At 43.9% G+C, this 23,723-nt stretch overlaps 1 protein-coding gene across 4 annotated transcripts in view; it reads left to right on the top strand.

The window, feature by feature from the left end:
* Window positions 1-23,723, top strand: part of LOC126416674 (uncharacterized) — a 213,201-nt gene that overhangs the window by 98,940 nt on the left and 90,538 nt on the right. For all 4 annotated transcript variants that reach the window (XR_007575492.1, XM_050084477.1, XM_050084476.1 and 1 more), the window contains exons 6-7: window positions 18,238-18,411; window positions 18,519-20,792. Coding sequence is in view for 3 of the 4 variants with exons in the window: in XM_050084477.1 (XP_049940434.1) it covers window positions 18,238-18,411; window positions 18,519-20,792 (2,448 nt within the window). In the remaining variant the exon portion in view is untranslated. The remainder of the gene's footprint in view (window positions 1-18,237; window positions 18,412-18,518; window positions 20,793-23,723) is intronic.

Here is a 23,723-nt window from a genome sequence, read left to right as displayed (position 1 = left end):
ATGTTACATGTTCTGTTTTTACAAGGACATCTAGCTCTTTTACCTATTTGTCAAGTATTGACATTAAAATGTTAGAAAAAAAATCATCATGAGTATTGAATGTAGACACATGTATCAGTATTGATTATGCATGTTCTTAAAGTGTGTGTGTTTGTGAAGTGTACTGTCTTTCTGCAAATAGTGTAGGCATTACTGTTGCAAACTTATAAGGTACACTAAGTGCTGTATCTACACTCTTGATTGACAGCCACTACACACACACAAATTACGATGGCTGATAACTGCACGTGAACTAATGACAAGAACATTAACACAACTATTAACTGTCCAAATACAGAGTGCTATCACTGACAACTAAGTGCACATCAGCACGGAGTAGGTCTCTCTCAAGAACATTTCCGTACGGCAGAGAAGGTGCAAGTGGACGAGGCCCCACTGGCAGCGGTCTGACAGGTTCGTATTTTTTGGCAGGGGCACTGGCTGTGGGTGACAGTGGCATGCTTGCCTTGCCCAGGCACTGCTAACATCGGATAGATTGCATGGGCACACCACCATATCCCTTCCCTCTTCTTTGGAGCCAGTACCACAGGCACTGGCATGCGAAAAAAGCAGATCACACTGGTCAAATTGTTGCAGGGGAGGAACCCATCTGATACACCCAGGTGACCTGGAGGTGACAACAGCAATGATAGCAGCAGCACAACAGCAGCCGCACCGCAACACAATAGCATCTGAAGAGGCATCGCCTTCACATGGATTGGCCATCAGCTGTCTCTGGCCTAGCAGGGTGTACAGGCTGAAATGAGCTGGTTAGTGGGGCACTGGCTGTAGTGGTGTTTCACATGTGGGGGCTCTGTACCCTATGTGGTGGCAAGAGACAGAGGCAGTGACGAGAGGGCATCTGCCTGATGCTCCGATAAACTCGCGGTATCTGGGAAGCCACCATCAGATGCCAATTGATGGGCTGGGGTGGGCAGTGGCTCCATCTTGATGTTATTGGTGCCCACCGCCGCATCCAGGTAAGGGGAGCCCCCATGTCACCTGGCCCCTGGGAGGGGCCGGTGCCTGCAGGAGGGCCCTCTGTGCCAGTGTCTGCTGCAGCTGCAGTGGGTCATTGCCCCATTGAGGGTGAAGTTGATTCCAGTGGCTGTAGAGCAATGCCCCACCAGTGTCCACGGTGAACATTTGCTGGCTTTGCGTCTCCCAAACCTTAGTTGGGCCCATCTCAACTGCCAAACGGAGGTCCACGCCCAGGCTGATTCACCCACAGCATATTGTGCCAGAGGCCTTGTCACAGTCCGGAGCAGATGTAACAGCACCTGGGGTTAGCCATGGAGAACCTCTGCTGGGCTGTGCTGCGACTATTCAACATGTTCTATATGTAGAAACATCCCTCAGGCTGTGGCAAAGCCATGTCTCCGCAATATCCTTTCATCCAGGAGTGGTAGTTCTGCAAGGTTCACAGGAGAGCTTCTGTGAAGTTTGGAAGATAGGAGGCGAGGTACTGGCGGAATTAAAGCTGTGAGGACAGGGCGTGAGTCGTGCTTGGGTAGCTCAGTTGGTAGAGCACTTGCCCGCGAAAGGCAAAGGTCCGTCCCGAGTTCGAGTCTCGGTCCGGCACACAGTTTTAATCTGCTAGGAAGTTTCATGTCCTATACACATATAGGAACAGAGGCAATGTTGTATTGACAGTCGAGTCAGCTAAGCTCTTTGCTAACTGTGTCTTAAACGTAAACAACATGTGTTCTGTCTCATCGTTTCATTTGGAGTGAAATGGTGTGGATGTGATGTGAGTAGTACTGTTCAGGATGCTTAAATTATGGATCAATGGTGAGGCCATTGTGGGCCATTATTGGAGATGATTGTCCATGTCAATCCTTTGATCTCAAAAATCTGTGATAAAGCACTCACAGTAGCTTCTGCCAAAGTGGAGCGTATTAGCCTGACATATGGATGATTTGACTGTGTATCCACCACTATTAACCACATGGAATGACATGAAGAACCCACAAAATATCAATGTGGATGCAGTGCCATAGCTGATTGGGAGTGAGCCTCAGAGCAAAAGTTAGTGGGTGGGGGGGCTGTCTGTGATGCTCAGCACACTGTTTGCACCTGTGGACAAGCTTCTCAATTGCTGCATCAATGTCAGGCCAGTAAACAAAATATCTCACTAGCATTATCGTGTTGGATATGCCCCAGTGGAGAAGCACAAGAGTCTGGAACTGCAGGACTGGTGGGATGAGAACACAGACTTCATCCAAGTCCTTACTAAGGAGTTTTCCATCAACCACTGCCAGCTGATTATGAAAAAGGAAAAAAATTGCAAAGCAGGCATGATACTGTAGCAGGCACCAATTGTGGACAGTCTTTCTACTCACATAGAGACACCTGACAGAGCACTGGATCTTGCTGAGTGGCTTTCTGTATGCACTTTGCTCTGATTGGAAGCATACACAATATATACTGCACTTGATCATCAGTCTGAAAACACAACGTCTGTTTTATAAAATTCTGGGGAACAGGATGTTGGTAACAATAATCTGCTGGGAAGTGAAATCCAAACAAAGCTGTAGATATGGCCCCCGCCAAATCAATTTTTGATAAACATTCACCATCTGCCAATTTCGCAAGGATTTCATCGGTTTGTGGGATCAGTTAAGCGTCCACTAATGACTTAGCATTAATGGTGGATTTGAAATCTCCACATGAATGAAGTGCCATTGACGGTTTGCGAATGACAACCAGTGGCGTAGACCATGGCTAGAGGTGACCAGTGCAGTGATGCCCAGGCCATGCAACCCATGAAGTTCCTCCTTGACAGCTGATCCCAGGGTGAAGGGAATAGATTGAACATGACAAAATGTAGGTATGGCTCTTGGTTTGGGGGTGATGTGTGTCCAAAACATGACACCAAACTCATGGCAGAGATAATCCAGTTCCTGGAACATAACAGAGTCATAAAGAAAATCTATCATGTCTTGAAACCCAAAGACCGTGAATGCATTGAGACCAAAAATGTTCTTCAAAGTTGTTCTGACTGCTGCCAAAGATATGATTGCCCTTGTGATGAGTTGATACTCGACGTCAGTCGTGATTTCTCCTTGAACAGGAATGGGCTGGTTTCCATAACAGACCAAATGACAATTTGTGGAGGAGAGAGCAGGTTGAGCCATTCGATGGTATGTTTCCAGGCTCACAAGGGCACAGAGGACCAGTGTCAACCTGAAAATGGAATGTTGCTGCTGAATTAACAGCATGATATAACTCTTGCTGGGGTGTTGAGCTGGTGGCAGAGGACTGGCTTTACACTATGCACTTCTGTGAACGCCACATACCATTCTTGTCGCTAAAACTACTGTATCTACACTCTTTTTGACAACCGCTATGTACATTAAAATTATGTTGGCTGATAACTGCACACAAATAATGACAAGAACATTAACACAACTAATAACTGTTGAAGTACAGAGTCCTATAACTGACAACTAAATGCACATTGGCATGGAGATGGTCTGACTCTAGAACTTGAGAAGTTATTTTACTTTGTTTTCACTACCAGTTTCGGCAATTCAGTATGCCATCTTCAGGTCCCATATGCACCTCTCAAAAATTATTAGTATTGGCATACTGGGGCCATCTCTTTGTGGACGTCATGAATTCTCAAGTGCTTCTTTTGAAGACTTTACTACGAGTATGTCAACAATATTCTATATCCCATTTTGTTACGAGGGCAGTTCAATAAGTAATGCAACACATTTTTTTTCTCGGCCAATTTTGGTTGAAAAAACCGGAAATTTCTTGTGGAATATTTTCAAACATTCCCGCTTCGTCTCGTATAGTTTCATTGACTTCCGACAGGTGGCAGCGCTGTACGGAGCTGTTAAAATGGCGTCTGTAACGGATGTGCGTTGCAAACAACGGGCAGTGATCGCGTTTCTTTTGGCGGAAAACCAGGGCATCTCAGATATTCATAGGCGCTTGCAGAATGTCTACGGTGATCTGGCAGTGGACAAAAGCACGGTGAGTCATTGGCCAAAGCGTGTGTCATCATCGCAGCAAGGTCAAGCAAGATTGACTGATCTCCCGCGTGCGGGCCGGCCGTGCACAGCTGTGACTCCAGCAATGGCGGAGCGTGCGAACACACTTGTTCGAGATGATCGACGGATCACCATCAAACAACTCAGTGCTCAACTTGACATCTCTGTTGGTAGTGCTGTCACAATTGTTCACCAGTTGGGATATTCAAAGGTTTTTTCCCCGCTGGGTCCCTCGTTGCCTAACCGAACACCATAAAGAGCAAAGGAGAACCATCTGTGCGGAATTGCTTGCTCGTCATGTGGCTGAGGGTGACAATTTCTTGTCAAAGATTGTTACAGGCGATGAAACATGGGTTCATCACTTCGAACCTGAAACAAAACGGCAATCAATGGAGTGGCGCCACACCCACTCCCCTACCAAGAAAAAGTTTAAAGCCATACCCTCAGCTGGTAAAGTCATGGTTACAGTCTTCTGGGATGCTGAAGGGGTTATTCTGTTCGATGTCCTTCACCATGGTCAAACGATCAACTCTGAAGTGTATTGTGCTACTCTTCAGAAATTGAAGAAACGACTTCAGCGTGTTCGTAGGCACAAAAATCTGAACGAACTTCTCCTTCTTCATGACAACGAACGACCTCACACAAGTCTTCGCACCTGAGAGGAGCTCACAAAACTTCAGTGGACTGTTCTTCCTCATGCACCCTACAGCCCCGATCTCGCACCGTCGGGTTTCCATATGTTTGGCCCAATGAAGGACGCAATCCGTGGGAGGCACTACGCGGATGATGAAGAAGTTATTGATGCAGTACGACGTTGGCTCCGACATCGACCAGTGGAATGGTACCGTGCAGGCATACAAGCCCTCATTTCAAGGTGGCGTAAGGCCGTAGCATTGAATGGAGATTACGTTGAAAAATAGTGTTGTGTAGCTAAAAGATTCGGGAATAACCTGGTGTATTTCAATGCTGAATAAACCAACCCCTGTTTCAGAAAAAAAATGTGTTGCATTACTTATTGAACTGCCCTCGTACATTTCAACAGCCATCTGCTGTTTGTCTTCCTGCTTATCAAACTGTACCTTGTCCAGCAAGGTTGCTGTTTCTCTCCCCAACTGTGAACTTTTGGAGCATCATGGGCAGGGCCATCCAACCAGCTCAAAATTTTGACAATCTAACTCACCAATCAGACAGAATTTGGCACAGTAATCCCACAGGAGGACATCCAGCAACTCAGACAATCAGTGCTATGCCGAATAATTGCTTGCATAAGGGCCAGAGGTGAACCGAAGTATTATTGACTTTCTCTATTTGTGAAGCTTTTTCTCTTGAATGAATTGTACAATTTTTCTGAAATTGTAATCATTTGTTTGTCTGTATATGTACATCACATTACCAATTTTTGTCCCGTTTGAATAATTTCTTTGTAGTGCATCTTTCTTTGTCTTAGAGTGTATATTGTACTTATGAGTAATCTCTCATGTTGAAAATGGTCCCACTCCACTGGAAAATAGCATACCTCACTTCTGTTTACAAAAAGAGGATGCAGAGAATTGCACGCCAATTTTGCTAATGTATGCTTGTTGAGGCTTTTAGAGCATATTCTAAGCTGCAACATCGTGATGTTGCCTTAGAAGAAAAGAGCCTTCACTAAAAACTCAGCATCGATTCAGGAATAAAGCCTTCATGTGAAACATAGCTTGCTTTATTCACTCACGATATCTTACAAGTATTACATTCAGACAAGCCGTTGTTCCATCTTCTTAGATTTCTGAAAGGCACTCCTTGACCCTGTACCATAGTTTTGACTAACGACTAAGATACAGTAATATAGAGCACCTTCACAGATATGCGAATAGATTGATGAATATTTGATCACTAGAATGCAGTATCTTGTATTCAATGGCAAATGTTTAAACAGAGGTGAAAGAAATGTTGAGTATGGCCCAGTAAAGTGTAATAGGATCTTCAGTGCTCTCTGTACAAATAAAAAGTTTATCACATATGAGCATACAATATGCAAAAGTGATAAATTCTAGAATACTGTTGCACCATAGAGAGCCACTGAGTAGGCATGACAGCAGATGCTGAACAAATTCAGAGACTCTGCATGGAAAAACACTACACCCCACTCAGGTTGTACAGTGGGGACACTGTGTCTTTTATGTCTTCTCTGTGTTTTCTGAAGAACTGTGTGGCCACATAAGCAAAATTAAAACGTTAAAGTTCTTGCCTGCATGCCTAGTCATCACTTTACTCTCCCACTATATAATGTTTGTTCATCTTTATTAATTCAATTGTTGTTACTGGTCATCAGGTTTTTCCAATCTAGCTGTATATTTTTTTATTTTATTTTATATTTTTGTATGCTTGATGTAGATTGAATATAAGCGAAGTACTTTGTTCTTGGTGAAATATGTTATACGTTATGAATGGAAAGAAAAACACAATAGTGGTGTAATATTTTTTTGCACTTATGGTATGTAAATGCTCTGAGACTGCTCTTGACAATATCTTTTAGACAAATCTAGGAAAAAATGTCATACCACCAAAACGATAGTAAATGAGCTATTTGATTCATGACAAGCAACACCTTGTGTTAAATGTTGAAACGATAGTAAATGAGCTATTTGATTCATGACAAGCAACACCTTGTGTTAAATGTTGAAACTTGTCACAATAAATAATCTATTAAATCTTGAGTTCAGGTCGGTAATAGATCAGTCAAAAATTGAGAATTTTAGGAGATTGCTCAAAGACATGAACTGGATAGATGTTTATAATACTTGTGACTCAAATGGAAAATACAAAGCATTCATTAATAAAGTTACTTCCTCTTTTGAAAATTATTTTCTCCTATAGGTAAATTAAATCAAACATAAGTCTAAAAATAAACCATGGATTACACAAGGAATAAACATATCATGGATAATGGCATTTTCTATGACCTGTCATAAGCATTTGACTGTGAATCACAGCATTCTCTTGAGTAAATTAGAATTTTGTGGTGTCAACAGTAGTGTTGCAAAATGGTTTGAGTCTTATCTAACTAACAGGAAATAAATGATATGGTTATAATAGAGGGAAACATTCCACGTAGGAAATATATATCTAAAAACAAAGATGATGTGACATACCAAATGAAAGTGCTGGCAGGTCGACAGACACACAAACAAACACAAACATACACACAAAATTCAAGCTTTCGCAACAAACTGTTGCCTCATCAGGAAAGAGGGAAGGAGAGGGAAAGACGAAAGGATGTGGGTTTTAAGGGAGAGGGTAAGGAGTCATTCCAATCCCGGGAGCGGAAAGACTTACCTTAGGAGGAAAAAAGGACGGGTATACACTCGCACACAAACACACACACACATACCCATCCACACATATACAGACACAAGCAGACATATTTTAAAGACATAGAGTTTGGGCAGAGATGTCAGTCGAGGCAGAAGTGCAGAGGCAAAGATGTTGTTGAATGACAGGTGAGGTATGAGTGGCGGCAACTTGAAATTAGCGGAGATTGAGGCCTGGTGGATAATGGGAAGAGAGGATATATTGAAGAGCAAGTTCCCATCTCCGGAGTTCGGATAGGTTGGTGTTAGTGGAAAGTATCCAGATAACCCGGACGGTGTAACACTGTGCCAAGATGTGCTGGCCGTGCACCAAGGCATGTTTAGCGACAGGGTGATCCTCATTACCAACAAACACTGTCTGCCTGTGTCCATTCATGCGAATGGACAGTTTGTTGCTGGTCATTCCCACATAGAATGCGTCACAGTGTAGGCAGATCAGTTGGTAGATCACGTGGGTGCTTTCACACGTGGCTCTGCCTTTGATCGTGTACACCTTCCGGGTTACAGGACTGGAGTAGGTGGTGGTGGGAGGGTGCATGGGACAGGTTTTACACCGGGGGCGGTTACAAGAGTAGGAGCCAGAGGGTAGGGAAGGTGGTTTGGGGATTTCATAGGGATGAACTAAGAGGTTACGAAGGTTAGGTGGACGGCGGAAAGACACTCTTGGTGGAGTGGGGAGGATTTCGTGAAGGATGGATCTCATTTCTGGGCAGGATTTGAGGAAGCCGTATCCCAGCTGGAGAGCCACATTCAGAATCTGATCCAGTCCCGGAAAGTATCCTGTCACAAGTGGGGCACTTTTGTGGTTCTTCTGTGGGAGGTTCTGGGTTTGAGAGGATGAGGAAGTGGCTCTGATTATTTGCTTCTGTACCAGGTCGGGAGGGTAGTTGTGGGATGCGAAAGCTGTTGTCAGGTTGTTGGTGTAATGCTTCAGGGATTCCGGACTGGAACAGATTCGTTTGCCACGAAGTCCTAGGCTGTAGGGAAGGGACCGTTTGATGTGGAATGGGCGGCAGCTGTCGTAATGGAGGTACTGTTGCTTGTTGGTGGGTTTGATGTGGACGGACATGTGAAGCTGGCCATTGGACAGGTGGAGGTCAACATCAAGGAAAGTGGCATGGGATTTGGAGTAGGACCAGGTGAATCTGATGGAACCAAAGGAGTTGAGGTTGGAGAGGAAATTCTGGAGTTCTTCTTCACTGTGAGTCCAGATCATGAAGATGCCATCAATAAATCTGTACCAAACTTTGGGTTGGCAGGCCTGGGTAACCAAGAAGGCTTCCTCTAAGCGACCCATGAATAGGTTGGCGTACGAAGGGGCCATCTTGGTACCCGTGGCTGTTCCCTTTAATTGTTGGTATGTCTGGCTTTCAAAAGTGAAGAAGTTGTGGGTCAGGATGAAGCTGGCTAAGGTAATGAGGAAAGAGGTTTTAGGTAGGGTGGCAGGTGATCGGTGTGAAAGGAAGTGCTCCATCGCAGCGAGGCCCTGGACGTGCGGGACATTTGTGTATAAGGAAGTGGCATCAATGGTTACAAGGATGGTTTCTGGGGGTAACGGATTGGGTAAGGATTCCAGGCGTTCGAGAAAGTGGTTGGTGTCTTTGATGAAGGATGTGAGACTGCACGTAATGGGTTGAAGGTGTTGATCTACGTAGGCAGAGATACGTTCTGTGGGGGCTTGGTAACCAGCTACAATGGGACGGCCAGGATGATTGGGTTTGTGAATTTTAGGAAGAAGGTAGAAGGTAGGGGTGCGAGGTGTCGGTGGGGTCAGGAGGTTGATGGAGTCAGGTGAAAGGTTTTGTAGGGGGCCTAAGGTTCTGAGGATTCCCTGAAGCTCCGCCTGGACATCAGGAATGGGATTACCTTGGCAAACTTTGTATGTGGTGTTGTCTGAAAGCTGACGCAGTCCCTCAGCCACATACTCCCGACGATCAAGTACCACGGTTGTGGAACCCTTGTCCGCCGGAAGAATGATGATGGACCGGTCAGCCTTCAGATCACGGATAGCCTGGGCTTCAGCAGTGGTGATGTTGGGAGTAGGATTAAGGTTTTTTAAGAAGGATTGAGAGGCAAGGCTGGAAGTCAGAAATTCCTGGAAGGTTTGGAGAGGGTGATTTTGAGGAAGAGGAGGTGGGTCCCGCTGTGACGGAGGACGGAACTGTTCCAGGCAGGGTTCAATTTGGATAGTGTCTTGGGGAGTTGGATCATTAGGGGTAGGATTAGGATCATTTTTCTTTGTGGCAAAGTGATACTTCCAGTAGAGAGTACGAGTGTAGGACAGTAAATCTTTGACGAGGGCTGTTTTGTTGAATCTGGGAGTGGGGCTGAAGGTGAGGCCTTTGGATAGGACAGAGGTTTCAGATTGGGAGAGAGGTTTGGAGGAAAGGTTAACTACTGAATTAGGGTGTTGTGGTGCCAGATTGTGTTGCTTGGAATTTTGAGTTTTTCGAGGGAGTGGAGCTGGAAGTGGGAGACTGAGTAGATGGGAGAGACTGGGTTTGTGTGCAATGAGAGGTGGTTGAGGTTTGCTGGAAAGGTTGTGAAGGGTGAGTGAGTTGCCTTTCCGGAGGTGGGAAACCGGGAGATTGGATAGTTTTTTGAGGTGAAGGGTGGCATGCTGCTCTAATTTGCGGTTGGCCTGTAGGAGGATGCTCTGAATAGCCGGTGTGGATGTGGGAGAGGAAAGATTGAGGACTTTTATTAAGGATAGGAGTTGACGGGTGTGTTCATTGGCTGAGTTGATGTGTAGGTGAAGGATTAGGTGGGTGAGGGCAATGGATTGTTCAGTTTGGAACTGGTATAGGGACTGATGGAAAGAAGGGTTGCAGCCAGAGATGGGAACTTTAAGTGTGAGGCCTTTGGGGGTTATGCCAAATGTCAGACAAGCCTGAGAAAATAAAATATGCGAGCTTAATCTGGCTAGGGTGAAGGCATGTTTGCGGAGGGAATGTAAATAAAACTTAATGTGGTCGTTGTGGTGGTGTTGTGAGGGTGACATGGTATTAGAAGGTGGAAAGTGTAACATGAGGTTGAAATTAAAATGATAGATAAAAATATATGGGGAGAGATAAGGGTGAACTAGAAAATAACTGGAGATCTGGTATGAAAAAATGCGAAAAAGTGTTGGTTAAGTTGATCCTGTGGTGAACTTGGGTTGGTAGACAGCGATGTGCATGAAGGTTAGGTGGTTGTGTTGCTGCTAAAACACGTTAAAGGACAGAAAAATTCGGGAAAATTTCGAAAAAACGTGTAAATGTATTAAAAGGCGTGGTGTTGTGGTGAAAGATTACGAAAATGGGGCTAACAATTGTAAATAATGACGTTAAAACCTGTGGAGAGCGGCTAAAAATGATCAGTGATGTATGAAAAACGGAAGTGGAAATAAAGTAAAAGTTATTAGAACTAGCCGAAATGGTTGTTTAATACGTTAAAGCAGCTGTTATTGAACTAGAAACGGTGGATTTTATAGCAGCGGTATTGTTGAAAGCGCAAAATAAAAATTTTTTGGTTATGGTTTGGAAGTGGGTTACGTATTATAGAGTGTATATAGGCGGGATAAAATTGTATTAAGGTAAAAAGGGAAGGTGAATAGAAAGTGAGACTATTGGTAAAAGCAGAAAGAGAAAATAAAGAGAAAATAAGACGACAGGAAAGATTTCGAGATGCAACAGCGACAATAACAAACGTAATTGTTGGGTTCAAATTAATGATATGGTTATAATAGAGGGAAACATTCCACGTAGGAAATATATATCTGAAAACAAAGATGATGTGACTTACCAAATGAAAGTGCTGGCAGGTCGACAGACACACAAACAAACACAAACATACACACAAAATTCAAGCTTTCGCAACAAACTGTTGCCTCATCAGGAAAGAGGGAAGGAGAGGGAAAGACGAAAGGATGTGGGTTTTAAGGGAGAGGGTAAGGAGTCATTCCAATCCCGGGAGCGGAAAGACTTACCTTAGGAGGAAAAAAGGACGGGTATACACTCGCACTCACGCACATATCCATCCACACATACAGACACAAGCAGACATATTTAAAGACAAAGAGTTTGGGCAGAGATGTCAGTCGAGGCAGAAGTGTGGAGGCAAAGAAGTTGTTGAAAGACAGGTGAGGTATGAGTGGCGGCAACTTGAAATTAGCGGAGATTGAGGCCTGGTGGATAACGGGAAGAGAGGATATATTGAAGAGCAAGTTCCCATCTCCGGAGTTCGGATAGGTTGGTGTTAGTGGAAAGTATCCAGATAACCCGGACGGTGTAACACTGTGCCAAGATGTGCTGGCCGTGCACCAAGGCATGTTTAGCGACAGGGTGATCCTCATTACCAACAAACACTGTCTGCCTGTGTCCATTCATGCGAATGGACAGTTTTGTTGCTGGTCATTCCCACATAGAATGCGTCACAGTGTAGACAGGTCAGTTGGTAGATCACGTGGGTGCTTTCACACGTGGCTCTGCCTTTGATCGTGTACACCTTCCGGGTTACAGGACTGGAGTAGGTGGTTTTACACCGGGGGCGGTTACAAGGGTAGGAGCCAGAGGGTAGGGAAGGTGGTTTGGGGATTTCATAGGGATGAACTAAGAGGTTACGAAGGTTAGGTGGACGGCGGAAAGACACTCTTGGTGGAGTGGGGAGGATTTCATGAAGGATGGATCTCATTTCTGGGCAGGATTTGAGGAAGTCGTATTCCTGCTGGAGAGCCACATTCAGAATCTGATCCAGTCCCGGAAAGTATCCTGTCACAAGTGGGGCACTTTTGTGGTTCTTCTGTGGGAGGTTCTGGGTTTGAGAGGATGAGGAAGTGGCTCTGGTTATTTGCTTCTGTACCAGGTCGGGAGGGTAGTTGCGGGATGCGAAAGCTGTTGCCAGGTTGTTGGTGTAATGCTTCAGGGATTCCGGACTGGAGCAGATTCGTTTGCCACGAAGACCTGGGCTGTAGGGAAGGGACCGTTTGATGTGGAATGGGAGGCAGCTGTCGTAATGGAGATACTGTTGCTTGTTGGTGGGTTTGATGTGGACGGACGTGTGAAGCTGGCCATTGGACAGGTGGAGGTCAACATCAAGGAAAGTGGCATGGGATTTGGAGTAGGACCAGGTGAATCTGATGGAACCAAAGGAGTTGAGGTTGGAGAGGAAATTCTGGAGTTCTTCTTCACTGTGAGTCCAGATCATGAAGATGTCATCAATAAATCTGTACCAAACTTTGGGTTGGCAGGCCTGGGTAACCAAGAAGGCTTCCTCTAAGCGACCCATGAATAGGTTTGCGTATGAAGGGGCCATCCTGGTACCCATGGCTGTTCCCTTTAATTGTTGGATTGTCTGGCCTTCAAAAGTGAAGAAGTTGTGGGTCAGGATGAAGCTGGCTAAGGTAATGAGGAAAGAGGTTTTAGGTAGGGTGGCAGGTGATCGGCGTGAAAGGAAGTGCTCCATCGCAGCGAGGCCCTGGACGTGCGGGATATTTGTGTATAAGGAAGTGGCATCAATGGTTACAAGGATGGTTTCTGGGGGTAACGGATTAGGTAAGGATTCCAGGCGTTCGAGAAAGTGGTTGGTGTCTTTGATGAAGGATGTGAGACTGCACGTAATGGGTTGAAGGTGTTGATCTACGTAGGCAGAGATACGTTCTGTGGGGGCTTGGTAACCAGCTACAATGGGACAGCCAGGATGATTGGGTTTGTGAATTTTAGGAAGAAGGTAGAAGGTAGGGGTGCGGGGTGTCGGTGGGGTCAGGAGGGTGATGGAGTCAGGTGAAAGGTTTTGTAAGGGGCCTAAGGTTCTGAGGATTCCCTGAAGCTCCGCCTGGACATCAGGAATGGGATTACCTTGGCAAACTTTGTATGTGGTGTTGTCTGAAAGCTGACGCAGTCCCTCAGCCACATACTCCCGACGATCAAGTACCACGGTTGTGGAACCCTTGTCCGCCGGAAGAATGATGATGGACCGGTCAGCCTTCAGATCACGGATAGCCTGGGCTTCAGCAGTGGTGATGTTGGGAGTAGGATTAAGGTTTTTTAAGAAGGATTGAGAGGCAAGGCTGGAAGTCAGAAATTCCTGGAAGGTTTGGAGAGGGTGATTTTGAGGAAGAGGAGGTGGGTCCCGCTGTGACGGAGGACGGAACTGTTCCAGGCAGGGTTCAATTTGGATAGTGTCTTGGGGAGTTGGATCATTAGGGGTAGGATTAGGATCATTTTTCTTTGTGGCAAAGTGATACTTCCAGTAGAGAGTACGAGTGTAGGACAGTAAATCTTTGACGAGGGCTGTTTTGTTGAATCTGGGAGTGGGGCTGAAGGTGAGGCCTTTGGATAGGACAGAGGTTTCAGATTGGGAGAGAGGTTTGGAGGAAAGGTTAACTACTGAATTAGGGTGTTGTGGTGCCAGATTGTGTTGCTTGGAATTTTGAGTTTTTCGAGGGAGTGGAGCTGGAAGTGGGAGACTGAGTAGATGGGAGAGACTGGGTTTGTGTGCAATGAGAGGTGGTTGAGGTTTGCTGGAAAGGTTGTGAAGGGTGAGTGAGTTGCCTTTCCGGAGGTGCGAAACCAGGAGATTGGATAGTTTTTTGAGGTGAAGGGTGGCATGCTGCTCTAATTTGCGGTTGGCCTGTAGGAGGATGCTCTGAATAGCCGGTGTGGATGTGGGAGAGGAAAGATTGAGGACTTTTATTAAGGATAGGAGTTGACGGGTGTGTTCATTGGCTGAGTTGATGTGTAGGAGGAGGATGAAGTGGGTGAGGGCAATGGATTGTTCAGTTTGGAACTGGTATAGGGACTGATGGAAAGAAGGGTTGCAGCCAGAGATGGGAACTTTAAGTGTGAGGCCTTTGGGGGTTATGCCAAATGTCAGACAAGCCTGAGAAAATAAAATATGCGAGCGTAATCTGGCTAGGGTGAAGGCATGTTTGCAGAGGGAATGTAAATAAAACTTAATGGGGTCGTTGTGGGGGTGTTGTGAGGGTGACATGGTATTAGAAGGTGGAAAGTGTAACATGAGGTTGAAATGAAAATGAAAGATAAAAATATATGGGGAGAGATAAGGGTGAACTAGAAAATAACTGGAGATCTGGTATGAAAAAATGCGAAAAAGTGTTGGTTAAGTTGATCCTGTGGTGATCTTGGGTTGGTAGACAGCGATGTGCATGAAGGTTAGGTGGTTGTGTTGCCGCTAAAACACGTTAAAGGACGGATTAATTTGGGAAAATTTCCAGTCCGGAATCCCTGAAGCATTACTCCAACAACCTGACAACAGCTTTCGCATCCCGCAACTACCCTCCCGACCTGGTACAGAAGCAAATAACCAGAGCCACTTCCTCATCCTCTCAAACCCAGAACCTCCCACAGAAGAACCACAAAAGTGCCCCACTTGTGACAGGATACTTTCCGGGACTGGATCAGATTCTGAATGTGGCTCTCCAGCAGGAATACGACTTCCTCAAATCCTGCCCAGAAATGAGATCCATCCTTCATGAAATCCTCCCCACTCCACCAAGAGTGTCTTTCCGCCGTCCACCTAACCTTCGTAACCTCTTAGTTCATCCCTATGAAATCCCCAAACCACCTTCCCTACCCTCTGGCTCCTACCCTTGTAACCGCCCCCCGGTGTAAAACCTGTCCCATGCACCCTCCCACCACCACCTACTCCAGTCCTGTAACCCGGAAGGTGTATACGATCAAAGGCAGAGCCACGTGTGAAAGCACCCACGTGATCTACCAACTGACCTGCCTACACTGTGACGCATTCTATGTGGGAATGACCAGCAACAAACTGTCCATTCGCATGAATGGACACAGGCAGACAGTGTTTGTTGGTAATGAGGATCACCCTGTGGCTAAACACGCCTTGGTGCACGGCCAGCACATCTTGGCACAGTGTTACACCGTCCGGGTTATCTGGATACTTTCCACTAACACCAACCTATCCGAACTCCGGAGATGGGAACTTGCTCTTCAATATATCCTCTCTTCCCCGTTATCCACCAGGCCTCAATCTCCGCTAATTTCAAGTTGCCGCCACTCATACCTCACCTGTCATTCAACAACATCTTTGCCTCTGCACTTCTGCCTCGACTGACACCTCTGCCCAAAATCTTTGTCTTTAAGTATGTCTGCTTGTGTCTGTATATGTGTGGATGGATATGTGTGTGTGTGCGAGTGTATACCTGTCCTTTTTTCCCCCTAAGGTAAGTCTTTCCGCTCCCGGGATTGGAATGACTCCTTACCCTCTCCCTTAAAACCCACATCCTTTCGTCTTTCCCTCTCCTTCCCTCTTTCCTGATGAGGCAACAGTTTGTTGCGAAAGCTTGAATTTTGTGTGTATGTTTGTGTTTGTTTGTGTGTCTGTCGACCTGCCAGCACTTTCATTTGGTAAGTCACATCATCTTTGTTTTTAGATATATAACAGGAAATAAAGGTTGTCGTTGGGAAATACCTGTGCAGTACAACAATATCAGAAATTGAGTCCGCCTTGATGCAAAACACCTTGTTTATTTTCCCAAACTAGTTTCAGTGACAAATATCACCATCACCAGTGGTTTTTTTTTTTTTAGAAAATAGCATAGTTATACAAACACAGTGACACATTATTACATTTTTACTATTCATTTTTTGAAATATATTTGTAAATGGATACTTTCATACTACCTTATTTATTGTATATTATAGCATGTTTTTGAGAATTATTGTCGCTGTTTGCAACATATTTTCTATGCTTTTTTTCTGTTGCCGTTTTTTCTCAGCAAACATCATGTCATCTGCAACTGTGTGGGCGGCTGTTAGTAAGCGAAATACTAGAGGGTGAATTTCGTATGTCAGCAATATACACTTGGAGTTTCAGTAGTGTTGTGGAATCCAGTTATTTCGTGTGTACTGGGCTGTTGCTTAGTTATTCGTGTAGTCACATTTGTTGGATGGTATGTGGCTGATTCTATACACAGAAAAACAAAACTTTCGCACTTTGGTTATGATCAAGAATATTATGCCATCTTGCTGTTCGCGTGTGTTGCGAGAGGTGTATCACATGTTGTGAGAAGGCTGTGAAAACTGTAGCACGAATTATGATGACTTCTGTTCCTTATTTATGTCTTTGTGTTGATGAAGAAATGGTTATTTTGGCTGTGTGTGCTTTCTGTTGTGTGTCCTTGGTCAGCTCTCTCAGAGTGGTAAATATTTATTTTTTATTTTATTTATTTATGCATTTATTTTACCTGGCAAGATTAGGGCCTTCAGGCCCTCTCTTACACCTAACCAGGCATACTCAGATTCAACAAATTTCAGAGTCTACAGAAAATTAGGACATATAACATGTTATACAGTATTAATGTTAAAGAAAAAAATAGAGATTATAAAAGTAGTACAATGATAATTATAACAATCAAAAAATAATTATAACAATCAAGAATAATAAAAATAAAAATAATAATAATAATAATAATAATAATGACTATGTATATGAAAGTAAACATATTTTTTTTATATGAGTGTCAGTCCTATTGCTAGTTGGGAATTTTCTCGTTATATTCTTGCAGCTTGTGAGTTATTCTCATCAAGCAGAGACATAAGACGATGGAATGGGGTGAAAGAGATATAGAAGAGGTAGATAGGTTATTCCAAAGTGTTATGTTTCTGTTTATTACATTTTTCCCTTTGACTATAGCTTTTGTTTGTAGTAATTTTCTTCTATTGTTAGTTGTCGGTATAGACTGTTGCTGTTTTTCAGAATGTGTAGATTGTTTTCAATATTAGTGGGGTTATGGTTTTTGTTGATTAGGTGTTCTGCAAAAGTTGAATTTGTGAGCTCTCCTGTGCAGTAAGCACTCAGTCTTCATCTGATTGAGAATTAATTACTTGTGGTGTTTGTCAAGGTTTCTTCTTGGGTCCATTGCTTTTTCTTGTACATTAAAGACTTCTCATCTGTTACATTTCCAGAGGCTGGGTGCATTACAGATTCCCTCCTCTCACCATATAAGGGTACATCAAGCATTATCAAACAGGATTGTTTTGTTAGTCCAGGTGTTATGATGTAGGTGGAATATAAAGTTGGATCGGCATACTGATCTTCAAATTCAGCACTGACATAATTTTTATGGATGACAGTGTGTGGCCACATCGAACAGCACAGGTGGAGGAGCTCTTGGAACGAGAGGATATTCTGCAAATGGATTGGCCTGTCTGTTCGCACGAGTTAAATCCCATCAAGCACATTGGAATGTGGTTGGGAGACATATTGCAGTGTATCCACTTGCACCAATAACCGTCTAGCAGTTGTCAATCACGGTGGTGGAGGAATGGAATGCCTTAGCACAGGAACTCCTTGCCAGCTTTGTGGCCAGCATTGGAGCACATGGCAGAGTAGGCACTGTTGTCTGTGGTGATCACACATCCTACTAAGAACCATGTCTCAACTTTTGTAATGTCCAGGAGACCAGCATAAATTTTGATGATGTAGTTATTAACTGTGAATAAAGCTGTCATACGTGTTCGTCTCATTGCATATTTCTTTTTTATCTTCTGTACTATAATGTAGCACTTTTTTCTGTGTATGGTACAAGTTTCATCAAGCTATGTTATCTGGCAGTGACACATTATGCTAAAGTTACTCTCATCCTTACGTTCTGCACAAATTTATTGTCTGATTATTATTTTCAGTATTATTCTATTCAGTATTATGCAGAACAAAATGTAAGGCATATTTGTCTTAGAAAATGAAATTAACTTATACTAATGATCTTTTACTGAATTTAAGAGCATTTAATTACTCTTATATAGCCAGCTGTTTATGAAGTTTTTCTTGAAATAGTATGTGATACCCATTTTTAATATGTAGTGTAAATGATTTCACAGGAGTGTTACTTATGGATGAAGGCACAGATACCTCCTGAAGGCACCCACAGAAATTCCTATTATGTTAGTTACTTGGACACTTTTATTACTCCTTCTGCTGTAGTTACTGGTAGTCAGTTGAAAGATATATCAACGATTCCATGCCGAGAAAAAACACCAGTGAGGGGGTCCTTGGTAAGAGTTCATGAAAGAAAAATCTGATTGTATATTTGTCTGGTTTATAATTTTTATAGTACTCAATTGTGTACCTTATTACATCATTCTTTGTCTTTTTCTTGTAGAGTAAAGCAGATACCAACCAAGAAGACTATTATCAACAGTCTGATTTGAAACCTGTAAAGTATATCCCTGAAGGACCTTCTGATTCATTAGATAACCAAGAAGAAACTGACTTTTCATATGACGATAATGAAAAGCAAGATGTTTTGAGTTGTTCTACATCTTCACCTCCCTTGCCGACTGAATCATTCCTTTCTTTCAGAAAAGATTGCATTCTAAAGAACTGGAAAATGCAGGTTAATAACAAAACCATGAGTGATGTTACAATTCATGTCAAGGGCAACGTGGAAATTGCAGCACACAGACTAGTGTTTTTTGCTCAGGCTCCTTCGATATTATGTGATATTTCGGAAAAATCAGGAGAACAAGGTCATCTGCAGTGGAAAGATGTGTCATTCAGCTCAGCTTTAGCATTTCTGCATTACATTTATTGTGGGAGTGTAGAGGAAATTTGCTCACTACAAGAGGATGTGAATGATATTCGATCATTAGCTGTAAGATATAATAAGTCTGAACTTTTGAACCACCTTGACAAGTTGAAGAACATGGGTAGTAGTGCTTTGAAGCACTTACATGATGAATGTTTGAATAGCAGAATAGGAGAGAAATATAACAGTAGTAAAACAGAAAGAACAAGCAGAATGTCTGATACATTTCAGTCACATTCTGAACTTGATATTGAAGATTCAGCTGATATTCCTCAGCAACGAAACCTACAGCATTGTAAGGAAATTGGTAAATGTGAAGATTCTGCTGCTGATAACTTCTGTGATATTGACTACACAGAATATAGCTCTAACCCACAAAGATTTGAGGAAATATTGAGTAAGTCACAAATAAACGAAAATGATAATAAAAGTGACAGATCGTCTCCAGATATATTTTCAGAATCACACACACCTATTAAAACTAATTATATTCAACGTGATAATATTGACATTCTCTCAAGTATGCTTTGTAAGCTTACATCAGGTCATGAGCCAACAAATATAGATGATTCCGTAACAGATGTGCATGAAGATGCAGATTCTGTTTGTGATTTAACTCAAGGAAGTCCAGAAGACTATCTTACTTCAGACTGTGAGCCAGCAAAAGTAGTAGAAGTACCAGATGAGTCTTTATCAGAGATGCCTGAAGATGAAAACGTTTCTTGTAATTTAGCACCAGGAACTCCTGAGGAGTATCATTCCATTAATTTTGCTGGTGTATTAACAACCACTCCAACACCTGCAAAGAGAAAACTATCTGACACCATCTTGACACCATCCAAATGTGATTCTCCAGCAAAAAAAATCTGCAAAGAGAGAGACAGTTCACCCTTGCAATTAGAAAGCATAAATCCAACTAAAGTTTTGAGCATTCCAACTGATTCTTTCATTGATACAATAGATTTAACACAAAAGAGTGATGGATCATATGAAAATGAAGCATATCAACAAAATTGTGCAGGTAGCTCTAGTATGGAAGAAAATAATCAACCAGATAGTGGAGCTGCAGGAACTAATGGCAGTTCATGTGAGACTCTCCCTCTGACAGCTTCAAAGATTCATTCTTTTGAAATAGGAAAATCAGATAAAGAAATTCAGTATAATTTGAATAACTGTTCTGAAGAAACTAGTAAAGGAAATGATGCATATTGTTCTGACAATTCCACTGCTGTTCCAGAAAATCATGAAAATACTTCATTGCCGACTAGTCCATTGGAGTTTTGCAGAACAGAAGAAAGTCCAGATTATGGAATCACGACATTTGCTTCACCAAAAAGTACATTGAAACCTATAGATCAAATAACAGAAGAAACACATGCCAATTCTCCATTATCTGGAACCCCACTGGCTCTTCGTTGTTTGTCTCAGTTTCCAGATGCAACTATGAGGCGTAGTTTATCTCAGATGATGTCTCATTTAGTTGACAAAGATACACAGTCACTTATTTTGGCACATGATGAAGTAGAATGCAAGCAGATTTCTTCAGATGTCACTAGTACTCATGATTCCGACACACCAAAAACGCTTAAGCAAACAGGTATGGATTCCTTAAAAATGATGCTGGAGGATTCTTTTGTTGACCAAATCCGAGATAACTCATTTTTCAGGGAGGAATTTGTAAACAGCCCATCTGGATCTCATAGAACTGAAACACATGACAACAAGGTAAATGATGAGAATTCTGGAAATCCAGAATACCAATCAATAACTCCAGTCAACAAATCAAGTACATCTGAAGAATTAACACCTTTGCCTGACTATAGTACAATGAAGACACCACAGCTGAAGGTGAGTATTGTTAATCTGTTTTATTACAGCTCCTTAGCTTTGTGTGTGTATGTGTGTGTGTGTGTGTGTGTGTGTGTGAGAGAGAGAGAGAGAGAGAGAGAGAGAGTGAGTGAGTGAGAGAGAGAGAGAGTGTTTCCTTATTATATTAAATATACCTTATGTAAACAAAAGTAGTGTACAGCAATGTGGTTGTCACTCACGTCATGTAAAAATTTACATGACCTTCAGTTTTTCCACACCAATGAAAGTTGGTCTCCTTAGGGGGAGCTGCTAGTGTAGTCTATTGTTAGAAGTTCCAACAGAGAATGAATATTGGAAAAGGTTGATTTCTGTTGTTGTGCTGAGTATCATCCTAAATCATAACTGTGGAAAGTTTTATACACAATATGATACAATTTAAAAATAATTACCTTTTTAAATCAGTGTTTGAGATTTGGAAAATATTCTTCTTCCATGGCCACTATCTATCTTTGATTCAGTTAATCAAATAAATAATCTTGAAGATGAGTGTCACTCTGGGCTCCCAACAACAGTTACTAAAAAGGTAACCACATTTTTTGTTGGAACATATTGCAGGGAGATTGGTAGAAGAATGATATGCATAATTTATTTTCTTGTAAATGCTGGTCTCTGCTAGTTCATTGAATGATGTTTCCAAATACACTCCTGGAAATGGAAAAAAGAACACATTGACACCGGTGTGCCAGACCCACCATACTTGCTCCGGACACTGCGAGAGGGCTGTACAAGCAATGATCAAACGCACGGCACAGCGGACACACCAGGAACCGCGGTGTTGGCCGTCGAATGGCGCTAGCTGCGCAGCATTTGTGCACCGCCGCGGTCAGTGTCAGCCAGTTTGCCGTGGCATACGGAGCTCCATCGCAGTCTTTAACACTGGTAGCATGCCGCGACAGCGTGGACGTGAACCGTATGTGCAGTTGACGGACTTTGAGCGAGGGCGTATAGTGGGCATGCGGGAGGCCGGGTGGACGTACCGCCGAATTGCTCAACACGTGGGGCGTGAGGTCTCCACAGTACATCGATGTTGTCGCCAGTGGTCGGCGGAAGGTGCACGTGCCCGTCGACCTGGGACCGGACCGCAGTGACGCACGGATGCACGCCAAGACCGTAGGATCCTACGCAGTGCCGTAGGGGACCGCACCGCCACTTCCCAGCAAATTAGGGACACTGTTGCTCCTGGGGTATCGGCGAGGACCATTCGCAACCGTCTCCATGAAGCTGGGCTACGGTCCCGCACACCGTTAGGCCGTCTTCCGCTCACGCCCCAACATCGTGCAGCCCGTCTCCAGTGGTGTCGCGACAGGCGTGAATGGAGGGACGAATGGAGACGTGTCGTCTTCAGCGATGAGAGTCTCTTCTGCCTTGGTGCCAATGATGGTCGTATGCGTGTTTGGCGCCGTGCAGGTGAGCGCCACAATCAGGACTGCATACGACCGAGGCACACAGGGCCAACACCTGGCATCATGGTGTGGGGAGCGATCTCCTACAATGGCCGTACACCACTGGTGATCGTCGAGGGGACACTGAATAGTGCACGGTACATCCAAACCGTCATCGAACCCATCGTTCTACCATTCCTAGACCGGCAAGGGAACTTGCTGTTCCAACAGGACAATGCACGTCCGCATGTATCCCGTGCCACCCAATGTGCTCTAGAAGGTGTAAGTCAACTACCCTGGCCAGCAAGATCTCCGGATCTGTCCCCCATTGAGCATGTTTGGGACTGGATGAAACGTCGTCTCGCGCGGTCTGCACGTCCAGCACGAACGCTGGTCCAACTGAGGCGCCAGGTGGAAATGGCATGGCAAGCCGTTCCACAGGACTACATCCAGCATCTCTACGATCGTCTCCATGGGAGAATAGCAGCCTGCATTGCTGCGAAAGGTGGATATACATTGTACTAGTGCCGACATTGTGCATGCTCTGTTGCCTGTGTCTATGTGCCTGTGGTTCTGTCAGCGTGATCATGTGATGTATCTGACCCCAGGAATGTGTCAATAAAGTTTCCCCTTCCTGGGACAATGAATTCACGGTGTTCTTATTTCAATTTTCAGGAGTGTATTTAGCATAACTGTATCTGTTAAGGTAATATCTGACTTTAATGGCATTCCCTTTTATGTTAACTCTGCCTTACTAACACACCCTAACACACCTTATTAATAGTCCTCATACACTACTGTTATATGCACAAAGTCAGCTGCCATCACTGCCATCTCCAGCCTCTCACTGCCATCTCCAGCCCCACATGACACCAGAACAGCTCAACAAAGTGCATGTTGGCAACACAAATCAAGGAGGCTATCATGTCCAGGTCACCAAGTACACCACAGTGCCATTCCCTTTATGAACTATTTCTCGTTCCATCTGCAATTACTGCCTTATCATCCACTATAGGCAGAAATAATATTTTTAATGAATTAGGACAGACATATTTGTGAATTTCTGGGTCAGGGAAGTCTATGGAGCAGTACTGGATTTTATGCAGTTTGAAATTTGCCAGAGAGCATGCTGATATCAAGTCAGGTCAGTTGTAACCGTGGATCACAGCTCAGTCAGCCATCAGCGTTTGTTGGTAAGCACCAGGAGACTAACAAGTCATATATTTAGCTCTTTCTGTTATTTTCATTGTTGTCTGTGTAATTCTTAAGTTAGTGATGCTAGGATGGATAGGGTGTGTGCAGATGTGGGAGGGGCTGGATGCAGTTCGCAAACAGCTAAAGACGCTTGTGGCTCCGGTCAGCCGTCTGCAGGCTGCTGTCCCAGAGTGTGGCACCAGTGCATCGTATGGGACATGTCAGGTGTCACTTGTTTCACACATGTGCTCTGCTAAAGAGGCACCTTCCAGTGTACCCGAAGTGGGGGATCTGTGCTTACTGCCGGGAGAGTGGGAGGTTGTTACAGTGTTGT

This window comes from Schistocerca serialis, chromosome 8 (assembly GCF_023864345.2).
Source record: "Schistocerca serialis cubense isolate TAMUIC-IGC-003099 chromosome 8, iqSchSeri2.2, whole genome shotgun sequence".
NCBI classification, from domain to species: Eukaryota; Metazoa; Arthropoda; class Insecta; order Orthoptera; family Acrididae; genus Schistocerca; species Schistocerca serialis.
This window is presented reverse-complemented; position numbering and strand designations above follow the sequence as displayed.